General features: G+C 35.3%; 1 protein-coding gene across 1 annotated transcript; it reads right to left on the bottom strand.

Moving 5' to 3' along the window:
- Positions 1–8,949: 8,949 nt before the first annotated feature.
- DEFB110 (defensin beta 110) lies at positions 8,950–12,505 on the bottom strand. The gene is made up of 2 exons (XM_046639813.1): positions 12,451–12,505; positions 8,950–9,098 (listed from the first exon to the last, which is right to left on the bottom strand). Exons 1-2 carry the CDS (start codon positions 12,503–12,505, stop codon positions 8,950–8,952), a joined length of 204 nt encoding a protein of 67 aa, XP_046495769.1.
- Positions 12,506–13,460: the final 955 nt, after the last annotated feature.

The raw sequence follows: 13,460 nt of genomic DNA, 5'->3' as shown, positions 1-13,460 counted from the left end.
ACAAGTCCTAAACTACTGAGACAAGAACACCTATTACTGAGCTTCCTTATAGGATTTTGTTGAAATGAAGGATTGCATCAATGAAAGGAGCTCTCCAAGACCTTGTTATTTATCTCTTTGCTGTGCCGTGAGTGGTATTGAATTGCCCTACTGAGAGAGCTGTTAAACTGTGTCATCCCTAACTGTCATCTCACAGGAATTGGTTGAATGCATACAAAAAGTCACTAGGCAAGCTGAGATTAAAAGACTTCACATTTGAAAGGGAGAAAACATTCATTTTCTTTTAAGAAAGATATAAGGCTACACTGTGAATAGAGAGATTTTGATGTGGAAAAATGGTATCTGAAGATAATCATGATTCTCATAGTAAAGCTGGCAGTAAGGTCACATACATATATTTAGAGAGGAAGTGGAGCAACTCAGATAAGTAGCATAAATGTCTGAGTGGCAAAGTGGCCATAATGAGATTATAAGCACAATCAGTGTCTGTTCCCTTGCTTAATTAGTATGTTCATCCATCTGAAATACAAAGAAAGTGAGCAGTCAATGAATAGACAGAATAGAGACTGTAAATTATTTTTATTCATGTAAACAGTGGTATTTAGGATTTAAAAGTTCATATTTCCATTAAACATCCCCAACATTTTCTTTTACCTACTCTTGAGTCAGTAGATGCATCTCTGCTCCAGACTTTGGTTCTCCATAGTACTTCTGTTTTCCAGAGTTTATATGCAGCACTCATTTCTCCATTTAATGCAATATCCATAATCATACTCATCATCATCACAAAATGTCTTACATATTCCTTTCACTTTTTGGCATCTCTCAAATCTGTACTTTGGTGTGAAGTCACTTCTGGCTGCAATCAAGAAAGACATCTAATGTCATCAGTGTAATTATTCATTTGGGGATCTTAGGGGAGAAAAAAATTCTGTTCTAGTCATGAGATCATGTGTGTGGGAGATGGAGAGCCTGGGATGGTAGGTTGTTTTACAGCACAGTTTATCAGTGGTTTCAGAAGGTGACCAAGCTACAGACGTTATACTTGTATAAGATATGTATGTTCTTATCTTATAGCTCACATCAGTACTAAACTTCAGCTGGCTCCTAGGGGCTCCTGTCCTGGTATCTGTTTTTCTTACTTTACTAAGACCAGATTTATTCTCCCATGCTTTCATTAAGATGATGTTTATAGTTCTTTTTAAACCAATAATTTTCATTTTCCTGTTTTCTCAATTTTTTAAACCCACGCTTATTGCCTTTTCACGGTATCATTTGTTCAATGCTTTCTTTTTCATTCTAGACCATACTCTTAAATGAAATTTTCTTTCATTATACTAGAGAAAATGGATATGTCCCTTTCATCAGTCTACAGCAATAATCAATGAATAACATAACATAATTTAAGACTTAATTGTATGTATTTTTCTTAAAAATTTGTTATGATACTTTTATTCTTGCAGCCAAGACATAAACCCCTATATGATAGTTATGGTTTCTTCTGATTCTTTATCTCCTACCCAGTATAGCCTGATAGTAACACAGTAGGCAGGAAAATACATACCGATTGAGTAATTTATTGGGGAAATTAACCTCTTTAGATATGAACATAGAAACATAGTTTTGATGTACACTACGTAGTTAGTAAAAAGAGGAGCCCCTTGTTAGTCTTCTAGTTTCTTGTGAATCAACCAAGACACTGCATAGAAGGATGTTCTGAGATTCCAAGCTCACAGCTTTGTATTCATACATTAAACTATAGTAAATGGAAGCAAAGATTTTTGTTACTTTAAGATTTTATTTTTCTTCATGATTCAATTGTACTGCAACCAATGCCTTTAGAATAGAAAACAGACTTTGAAATCAGGCTTATATTTTCCCCAAATTTTATTACAGTACTTACTTATCTTGGATGAATCATTCCACCTATCTGCATGACAGAATATAATAAACATAAGTATCATGAGTATATTTTGAGTATCAAATTTTTCATGTGTATATCTCAGGTAAAATAAAGCAAAATAATTTCATTAAAATTTGGAGAATGAATTGAACTGAATTGAGATTAAAATTATATGATGTCAACTCATAGATCCTAATTGTCTGTATAGAAGCTAATCGCAATTCAGAATGGTGTTTCATTTCAATTCCATGTGGCAGGTGTTTGAATAGCTAGTATTCTCCAAGCATTAGGTTGAGAACTGGAGAGAAACTTCAAATGTAGATAAGACTTCAAATGTACTAACTTTGTTATCATTAATAAAGTTAGTAGAAAAGAGAAGAGTTAAGTTTAACGTATGAGAGATTATCAGGAGGGCTTTGACATGTGAATATATGTATCTCATTTGGGAATGGGAAGCTAATTCATGATGACAGAATTCCTGGCCACTGGCGAATTTCGGTGAAATCTAAAGTTATTTCAGAGTCATGTTTGATATAATTTAAAGTAGGGAAGAGAATGATGCATGATTGCATTTCATTTTTCTTTAAACTTTTGTAGGACAGGTCCTTTTTAAGCCAATCAGTATTCCTGAGACCCTAATATTTTGTCAACCTACCAAATCTATGTTGATTTTTAAGATGTGTTAAATTCAGAAAAGAGAGGTGTGAATTTATGGTGATCATTAGTAACATTAAAAATAATGTTTTTTGTAGTTTCTCATTATTCCAAAGAGTAGAAATGTTTTAAATCATGAAGAAATCTGTAGAACTATATGATCTGGTTCTATCATTTCTTAGTTATTTGAAAATAATGTATCATTTTAGAACCACACCTGTGTCATGTGAAAATTGTGAATGAAAACACAAGCTCATAGTGTTGTTGTGAAAATTGCCTATGGAATATGTCATAAACTGTCCAATTCTACACAAATGTCATCCATGAGTACATAACTATTTATGTGAGGTGATGGAAACTAATGGATATATATCACATAAAAACAAAAATGAATGACCTACTAACACCTCTGCATATTTTAAATGTCACTGCAGAAATAAGGCCTATGAGAACTAATTTTCATGAAAAGAAAGAAATGCCAACACTAGTTTAGGGGCCTTATAAGGGGTATATACTCCAGAAAGGTTTCTGGATTCTGGGCAAGAGTGTAGTGCTACAAACATGCTGGAGGAATACTGTAGCCCACAACAGGTAACAAGTCTTGCATGCAGATTTTAAATACCATTTTCTCTTTCAGGAGGGGTATAGAGAAAATTTTGTAGCACAGAGGCTATGTAGAAGGTTGTTAGAACATTTTGAAGAATAATGAGAAAGATAATTAAGTTAATGAGATTTAAAATAAAGAGGAGAAAGTGAACTTAGGAGATATTTGTGAATTAGAAGCAACTCATTTGGTATCTTTTGAATTTGGGGGAAGAGTACAGGCAAGCAGAGCAGCGATGATCAAGTGTTTTAGCCCTTAAAACTGAGCGGTTGAGAATAACAGTGAGACAGAGAATAAAAGGAACGGGACCAGACTTCCGCCTTTGGGAGTAAGATGAGTTCTATTTTGGTTGCATCAGGATTAAAGAACTTGGAGGCCAGCCAGATAAGTAAGTTCCATAACTAGTAACAAATGCAGCTTTGTGGCTTGGGAAGGAGATTGAGAAAAGTATTGGTTGGCAGTAGTAGTCATAATGAACAAGGTAATCTCAGGAAAGCATATAAAAGAAGAAAAGAGATTCAGGAACAAAACACTGGAGGCTACTGCATTGAAGAGACTACCAAAAATGGAAAAATCAATTGATAACTGTCCAAATGGTGACCAATTCTAGCAGTGTTCAGAAGTCCAGCAAGATGAAGAATTAAATTAGGATTTGGGGTTTGCTTTTAGGAAAACATTTATAACATCAACAAGGAGATTTTTAGTTAATTGATGTGGGTGAATATATTGGGAAGAAAATGTATAACATTTGATAAAGTAGAGGCTATGACGGCTTATTAGGAAATCTGGTGAAGAACAGAATAAGGCAGATTAAAAGTAGTTTGAAGGAAAAAAAATCTCTCATGAAATCTGACCACCTCTGCAATCTGACTAACTCTACTTTTAACATATCCAAAATCCTACCATTCTTCATGGTTTTTACTGTTAGCCACCGTGGACTGAGTCGCCATAATGTATTACTTATGTTATTTTAATACCTCATGAAAACACTTTAGGGAAGTCTCTTTAAAACACAATTCAAATCATATTTTCCTTCTGGCCAAAACCCACTGGACTTGTCTCAGAGTAAAAGGCAAGATCCGTTCTAGTTCCTGAAAAGTTCTGGGTAATCTGTGAACACGTTTCCTTTCTCACCAACTCTTCCAGGACTCTCCTCCCGAGTCACGTTGTCCAGCCACACCTGTCTCACAGGCATTCCTCACAGATCTCAAGAGTGCTCCCATGACCACTTCCAATTTTTTGCTCAAATGACACCTTCTCCATAAAGGCCCCCTGAAAGATCCTGTTTAGAATTATTATCACCCACCAGCATTTTGAGGTCCCTTAATTTTGTTTAGTTTATCACTTTCTAACATAATTTGCTTATTGATTATGTTTACTGTTTGTATTTGTCTCCATCTCTAGAATACGAGCTCCACAAAGATAGGGAATATTGTTTGTCTTGTTTATTGATGTGTCCCAATCTTATTACATTACAGCTAACACATAGTAGGTTCTCAATGAGTATTGTGAAAATTAATAAAGGGAAACTCATTTAAAATGGATTGAGGAGGCCAGAGAGGGTAGCTCCCAAACAGTACCACTCGAGGTCAATTATAGGAAAGATAGTCAATAACAGATCCCAACGGAAATCGTCAACAGGAAGGAAACATTAATTATAGGAAGAAATGTACATTACATCCCAAACAGAAATCCACAACCCCAGTAACTCAGCCAATGAGAAACCAGCAAAACCCTCAACTCTTGTTTTTCTCCAACGGACTTTTGTTCAAAACAAGCCTTCCTAATATCCCCTTTTTTCTCTGTAAAATATCGGTCATCTCCCTTGTTTGTTGGACTTGCCTGTGGTCTGCCATAGCATGCACATCCTGAATTGTAATTCTTTGGTTATTCCCAAATAAACTCTTTTTGCTGGTAAAATACGAGCTGTTTTATTTTTAAGGTTGACAGTATTTACTGAATTGGTAAATAAATGAGAGAGGGAGTGTGGAATGAAGTGTCTAACCCACTTGTTTTCAGTGTTATGAATTAACATTGATTTGGGGGAGGGGTGCAGATCCCATGTCTTGTTAATTTTTAGCTAGCCAATTGGATAGTACTTAAAGCTCAGTTTGTGATCAGTAAATATCAGTTCCTTAAGACAGGAGTTGTAATTTTTTTTATCTTCAAATCCCAAACCCATGAAATCATACCTGGGAGGAAGTAAGCCATTAACCAAATGTTGTCTGAATAAATCAATGACTAATTGTAATTAGATTTTGTCCTTGCCCAAGGACATTGAGGTGAAAGAAATCCTGAAGTAGATTGGGTTTGGATGCTTGATATCAGGTTGGATATCACTCTTCTCCTCCTAGTCCTGTTCTGGAATTTGATGGTGAAATACCTCATTTCAACATAATGCTTTAAATTAATTCAGATGTGTATTGAGCTATTTAATAACACTAAAAATATCCATTACCTGATGGTGTCTATTTCATCAGGGTCATTGCTAATGGAGACTCACTGAATACTAAAAGTGAAGGGAAATACATAGCGTCACGGAAATTTAGATTCTGGGCCAAAGGAGGGAAAAATGCAAAACTTTCAGCTCTTTAGAGCTAACTAGTTTAAGATTATCTAATTGTTTTGTCAATTTATGCAATGAAAATGGCAATGCATGATAAAGAAAATTTCCAGAAATCTTCCCATTTATTAATATTTGCCTTTTTTCTTTTTTTTGTTAATAAATTCCTAGGATAATATGAATAATTAGTGACGTCTCTTTCTGTTTAAGGAAACAGGCTGCAGAACTTCATCAAAGTGGACTCTAGAATTTTCAGGTGATATTTCACAAAACAAAAACAGTCAAAAGATTTCCGTACGGAAAGGTATGAATTGCATAGTTGATGTTCATAGATTTACATTCTCCTTCAAGTCTGTCACACTTGTTTCTTGGGGTGAAGGCAGAGGTGGGTGGCTTGAACATGCTATAGAAGGAGAGATCAGCTCAGAAATCTAGATGGTTCTGGTTTCTCTGTCAAGCACTGGAGGATGGAGGGTCTATTTGATATACAGAGATGCCTCAGGTGTCGCAGAAAATCTCTCACCATCCACCACTTCTTGGTAGCTGCTAAAATTCTTATTGACCCTACATTAATAGTATATTAAGCTTCTTAATTCTACTTTATGGGTCTTGATGTAATGATGGCCCAGTGTCTGGTTAGGTAGGATAAATAATCAAGCTTTCATTTCAAAGATTTAATTTTACTAATCTCCTTTTCAACATGGCTTATATATTTATTGTCAAAAAGTTAGGCTAATTTTTGGGGGAGGGCCACCAATATATCATCTCTCACCCATACATAATAACACATGAAAATTTCAAATAGGTATTTGTTCTCATAAGACACAGAAAATGTATTGACTACCTGAAAACATGACTGATTTTTTTGTTTCCACTTTTGTTTTTGATAAACTCATATAAACTCATAAACAATAAACTCATTCTGTGAGAATGAGTGCTTAATTATAAACCAGTTGTTTTAAACCAGGGATGCTTTTGAACACAAGGGGGATATTTGGTAATATAGGTAGACACTTGTGAGTATCACAGTTATGGGAAGGGATGCTATTGGCTTCTGGTTGGTAAAGGCTAGGGATGCTTAGAAGCATCCTGCTGCTGAAGACAGAATGCACAGGACAGTTCTCACAGCATAGAATCATCTGGACCAAAATATTAATAGTGCCAAGTTTGAGAAACCCTGTTTAAATGAATATTGTAAAAATACTTTTGAAGACATTACACTGCAAGGGAACACACTGAACAAAGTCTACTTTAAGGTATTAAAATATGTGAAAGATGGGGCTGGCCCCGTGGCCGAGTGGTTAAGTTCGCGCGCTCCGCTGCAGGCGGCCCAGTGTTTCGTCGGTTCGAATCCTGGGCGCGGACATGGCACTGCTTGTCAGACCACGCTGAGGCAGCGTCCCACATGCCACAACTAGAGGAACCCACAACGAAGAATACACAACTATGTACCGGGGGGCTACACAACTATGTACCGGGGGGCTTTGGGGAGAAAAAGGAAAAAATAAAATCTTTAAAAAAAAAAAAAAAATATGTGAAAGATAACGACAGAAGCCTCCAAGGTATGTTTGGCAAATCATTGTTTCATAATGGGAACTCATATGTGCATTAAAATAAAACACTAAAAATTAAACAGTCTCTTGTGATGGAAATTTATATAGAAACTTCATCTACATCGAGTAGAAATTTTTCCCTGTGCATGTCACTGTAATGGATAATGCTCAGTTAGAGCATAGACTCTTAGACCTCATTTCCGCATTTAGGAAATAGAATGGGATGCCATAACAAAAATATCAAGAGGGTAGCTGGGGCCTAGAAAATCTTTGACTTCTTGTCTTCTTCTGAGTCCAAGTCTGACCCAAATGTATCCACTCAATAAAGTTCCTTTTTCTTTAGTTAAATTACTAAAAGATTATTTAATTTAATTTGGGGGGAAGAGAAGTTTATGTTTTATTACTATGTTGTGGTATTGGTGATGTTTTTTGAAAAGAATTCTGAATTAATACACATTACCAAATTATATCTCTAAACTCATAAAAGAAGCAGAGTTTGCATTTTTAAGTAGAAACTATAAGGTACGGATGTGTTGTTGAGAGTGTTGTGTACAAAAATACTGTGGACTTTCAGAAGAAGTAGTAAGAGGAACTCAGACAGAATGGAGCTGGAGAGTAAAGATCATGCCTCCTTTCTTTTGCTGGGTATCTCCTCTGACAAGATTATCTCTCAGGACTAAGGAGTAGAATTCAGCTATTAGTCATAGTTTCTGACTTCCTTGGTCAAAATATTTAATTAAGCATAGTCTCTTCTCCTTTATGAAATTCTTGTCTTCCTTTCTTTTTGTTTTTTAGTTTTTAGGTTTTTTTTTTTCTTTTTTGGTGAGGAAGATTGGCCCTGGGCTAACATCTGTTGCCAATCTTCTTGTTTTTTGTTCCCCAACCCTCCAGTACATAGTTGTATATCCTAGTTGTATGTCATTCTAGTTCTTCTATGTGGGATGCCACCTCAGCATGGCTTGATGAGCAGTGTGTAGGTCTGCACCCAGGATCCAAACTGGTGAACCCCAAGCGATGGAAGTAGAGTGAATGAACTTAACCACTTGGCCACAGGGCCGGCCTCTTCTCTTCCTTTTTTATTCTCTCTTCTATTTCCTAATTCACATTTTTCTCCAGTAAATAATAAAGAGAGGAATTGGAGCTGTCTTGATTTTCTTCTGCTCCTCTGTTCCTACACTCTGGTCGTTCTCTCACTTCTGCTCTGTCTCTCTCATGAGACGCAGCCACACTCTCAATGTCTAGTCTCATAAGTCCAGTCGATTTATATTTTTTCATGGGATAATCTATAGAGCAATGTTTAACAATAACATAACAGCACATTTCTATTGAAGGCTTGTATCTGAGACATATGCTTCTCTCATTTCTTTGACCTAGATTTTCTCATAATATTACTTATGTCAACTAACACAAGGTACATAGAACTTCAAATAGTTCTTGATTAATTTCCATAAAATAAATTCTACTCACTTCTGGTACCAAGAGATCAAGAGAAAATGCAATGTAAAGGCACCAGATATATGTGTGACATAGAACCACTTCTGAATGGTTCAATACTCAATTTTATTTGATTCTTTGTGTATTACAGAGATACACAGGCCTTGAAGGATGTGCTGGGAAGACTTAGTAACTGGTCCTCTCTTCTTGGAGCATGTGCCTCTTTCTTCTGTCATCGTTACTTCTGCAAGCAGCAATGAGTTGCAGGTCTCATGCAGTAAGCAATCCTAATTTCATTTTCAGGGCACTGAATTTTACATCGGCCATTACCCCTTCTGCACTCTCTCCTCAAATCCAAGCTACCATACTGGGGATATCTCTTTTTGGCTGTAAGAAGGAAAGAATGAATGTAATTAGCAATCTAGCTATGAAACGCCCATATTTTAAAAGGAGAAAGGCCCGGAAGCAACAGAGTAGGGCAAAAGAAAAAAACCTCCTTTCTAGAAAATTTATGACCGTGAAAATCTTTTGCGGGAAGTTTAAGTGAATGTAACGTCCCTTGATGCAAGGTAAATCCTGGAAATCAGAAAGTGTCTTGGACCTTAGTTAGGTGTGCCAGCTTGCTTCCTTACAAGTCGTTAGAAAGCAACTCAAGGATAGTTTCCAAAGTCAACAGTAAAAAAAGTGCTCATAATTTATTTTCTGTCAGGCTCGGTCTCTACAATCATCTGACTGCATTTGGGTTCCCCCTTTTCTGCTCTCACAAATGTTATTTGGACTGAATGTTTTACTTTATTTCTTCAAGAGAGAGATTTCTGCTGCAGCTTGATTATACTTTTATAAAACCTTGAGAGTTGGGCAATGTTAGGTAATCTTCTTCCCCCTTATTCTGACCTCTAAATATGAGTATTTCCCAAGTTTGTGTCTTTGAGTTACTAATATTCATCTTTACAAGCACCCATCCACCTATTCAACTATTATGTACGTTCCTTGTTAAGCTCTATGCCAGTCCTTAGGGCAAGTTTCTCACTCTAAGCACTATTGACCTTTCGGGTTGGACGATTCCTTGCTGTGGGATGCTATCCTACTCACTGAAGGATGTTTAGCAGCATCCTTGGCCTCTACCCACTAGATGCCAGTAGCATCAGTTGTGACAACATAAAGGTCTCCAGACATTGCCTAATGTCTCCTTGGGGGCAAAGTTGCCTCTCATTGAAAAGCCACTGTTCTAGTGATGCCACAATAAGCCAAACAGATATTGTCTGTGTCCTTGGATACGTGGTTCAAATGCTGTCTTCTTTCTGAAGTCTCTGCTGATCACTTTCAGGAAAGTAATTTCTCTTTTCATTGTTCTCACAAAGCACTTCATATGTAGCATTCATATTGCATCTATAACATTTTGACATGCTAGGGAATTTCTTAAAACAATGTATGAAACCCTACTTAATATATAAGCTAGGAATGGGCAAGATAGTTCCCAAAATATTTTTCAACTCATAGTTTTTTATTTTCACTCACCTGCTGCTTTATTCCTTAGGCTACATTAACTTTGGAAACAAAAGGATAAAAAGTCGTGACTACCCTTTCAGCACAAAACTATACTATCCTGTAATCAAAGCACATGTCAGATTTAAAGAGAAGTGATTATTGGCAACAACTCATTTTTCGATTTGGCAGATAAAGTGAAACAGTAGCTGAACATGAAAAAATACGTCATTTCTAGAAGTTTGGTGTGTTTACAACTCCAGAAAATGAAGAGGAAAGCTGAGGGACTTCACTGGAAATTTCTCTGCACAGAAAATTTAAGCTCTTTTACCTAGACGTCTTTTCCTCTGTAACTGACTGGCAAAAGAATGAGTTTTTCTACCACAATTTTGAATAAGAACTTTCACCATTGAAAATAAGGTATAAAAAACAACTGAGGACTCTAAAAGAATTGTACATATGGTATTTAATTTTATTTAGTTTAGTTCAACCACCATATGTTGGTGAACTAAAAGGTGAAAGACAACATTCTTATTGATGCATAATTTTCTAAAATGCCTATATTCCATATAACACCTCTTCTAATTTTGTGTAGAAAATATCTTGACGAATTTATTTTATTTTTGAGTGATTTTGCCTGTAGTGATAGGAGTTCCCCCAAAGTTTGATACATGAGTGGTTAACAAAAATGATGGGCTCACTTTGAAAATATAATAAAAATATACAAAAAATTAATAACACTGATGTTGTAATCCATATCACTGTAGCATCCGAGTGGTTTATAATTTCTAAGTCTACAGGACACATGATTTCTAAATTTGTTGATAAATGTATGAATAACTTTAGTTATTAGTAGGGGCATCTGGTATAAGGAAAGGCTGTTATAAGGAAAAATAAGCTAATAAAACATAAAAACACTTGGCATGGTGATCTATTAATGTTAGCTTTTGTTGAAATTAGAAGAAGAAAAGATTTATCACACATTAAAAGCTATATGAATCTGTATAGAATTTCTTTTTGGCCCTTTCTAGAGTTGGAAACCCCCAGAGATTCTTTTCTAGCAATCTTTGAATGGAGGCAAAGTAAGCTATTTTCTTAGATAAATTAACAACTGCATATTTGTTACTTCATTAATGCTTGGCCCATATTTAGAATTTTATCCATTTGCAAAATTTGAATTATAATTGATCAGTTTATTATGTGTAAATTTTTAGATTGTCATTATGGACTCTATAATATTCACAATGAAAGAATAATTTAGTTTGCTAGGCCTCTATTAAAATTTCTACTGGTCCTAAAAAAATCATCTAAAAAGGAATATTTTCCTGAGAGTTAGTGAATTTGAGCCTGATTTCACTGCCACTATCATAGATTGGGTAGACTTAAGCTCGTCCTTTCATCTAAGGCTCTTTAAGAAGGGCATATACTCAATGACTGCTCCAGATCTAAAACAGTATTCTATTTCTGTACAATTAGTACTAACACATTAATCAGAAGAAGAGAATCTTGTTTCATACCTGATGTGAAGAGATAGTTCTTGAGGGGGAAAAATGTCTCACAAAAATTATAGCTTATGTACAAGGTATTGCACTCAACATTCATGTGATCTGTAGTAGCTAAGACAGAAGGGTAGTGACCAGAAATATTTAAAGAAAAGCCAACAAGGGACATGATTTTCTTGTAGTACCGATAACAGAATGTTAAGAAAGACTTTCTAATTGCAGGCAGTACACTGGCGTAGCTTATAAAGAAGGAAAGGGTAAATAGATCTTTCTCTAATGCTGAACCATCTGCCCCTCACCAGTTGATTAGGCTAAAGAATATTTTTTCCAGCAAGAACAGATTCCAACAAATTGTTGCAGGATGGTGATGAGACTAATGTATTGATCTTACGGGTTTCTTTTTTGAACTTTTTATTTTGAAATCATTTTAGATTTACAGAAGAGTTACAAGTATAATAGAGGCCAATTTTGTCTTATGGTAACATCTCATGAAACCATACGACATTTATAAAAACTAAGAAATTAATATTGGTATAATACTATTAACTAAACCACAGACTTTATTCATATTTGACCAGTTTTTCCCTTTTTTGTCTCTTTTTTTCTATTCCAGGATCCAATCCAGAGTACCACATTGCATTTAGCATAAAAATCTTTTAATCCCTGCGTTATTACCATGCTTTTAACAAGAAACAACTGATATCTACTCAAATTCATTAGCACAAATATGCCCATAAACATTTCCATGTTACCTGGTAAAATAGTGACCCAAAAGAGCAGAATAAAGAAAAAGAGATGAATCTTCATTGTAGAGAGTTTCTTAGGAAAAAGTGTCAACAGGTCTTTTTCAAGTCAGGTTTTTCACATAAGGAAACAGAGAATCCTTTTATTTATAGATTCTCCTGGGAAGTGGTTTTAACTACTGAGGCTTATCAATAGCAGGAACATTTGTATGCTTGGTTGAATTGTGCCATGTTCAAAGAATATGGTCACAAAAAATTATTATTAAATTTTCCTCATAAAAGTAAAACCTGCTTGTGTTACCTTATGCGGACTCTCATGAAAACATAACCTTTAAGAGACTTTTAAGGGATACGTGTTTGGATTGCTAAAACATCAGGGAGAAAATATTACGGTAATATAACCTTCTATTATATGTTACATATAATCCTAAATAGTCCAATGCCTTTAGTATTAAATTACTGAATGTCTGAATCATAGAATTTTTCAGCTAGAAGTTTCCATTGAGATCTCTTTTGTTTACAGATGGAAACAATGAGAATCAGGGAGGTTGAAGAATATATTTCAATTCATATAATGTATAATTACTTAAATGTAACATGATTGGGAAATTCTGGATTCACTAATGAGTATGGGAAATACTCTGCACAATAGGTTTTTAAGTATGACTTACAAACTTCTTATAATAAATCATCTGATTGCACAATTCTAGGTTCAATGTTTTTAATTCTGTTTATGGAACTGGAAATGATTTCCGATCTAATTTGCATGCTGCCCAAGTCTATTATTTCAGATACAGGGGGAGGAGCTGGAGGTTTCACACAGTATCCAGAAGCTGACGTTAGAAACAGAGAACAATTAATTGATTCTCTCCTAGAACAGTCAAGAGAATTTCTAGGACAGTGGTTCTTAAACTTTAGCCACATCACAATCTCCTAGAGGGCTTGTTTAAAATAGATTGTAAGGATCCACTCCCAGCATTTCTGATTTAGTAGGTCTAGAATGGAGCCTAAGAATTTGC

This window comes from Equus quagga, chromosome 15, assembly GCF_021613505.1.
Source record: "Equus quagga isolate Etosha38 chromosome 15, UCLA_HA_Equagga_1.0, whole genome shotgun sequence".
Classification (NCBI taxonomy): domain Eukaryota; kingdom Metazoa; phylum Chordata; class Mammalia; order Perissodactyla; family Equidae; genus Equus; species Equus quagga.
Note: the sequence above shows the minus strand (reverse complement) of the source record. Positions and strands in the feature narration are given on the sequence as shown.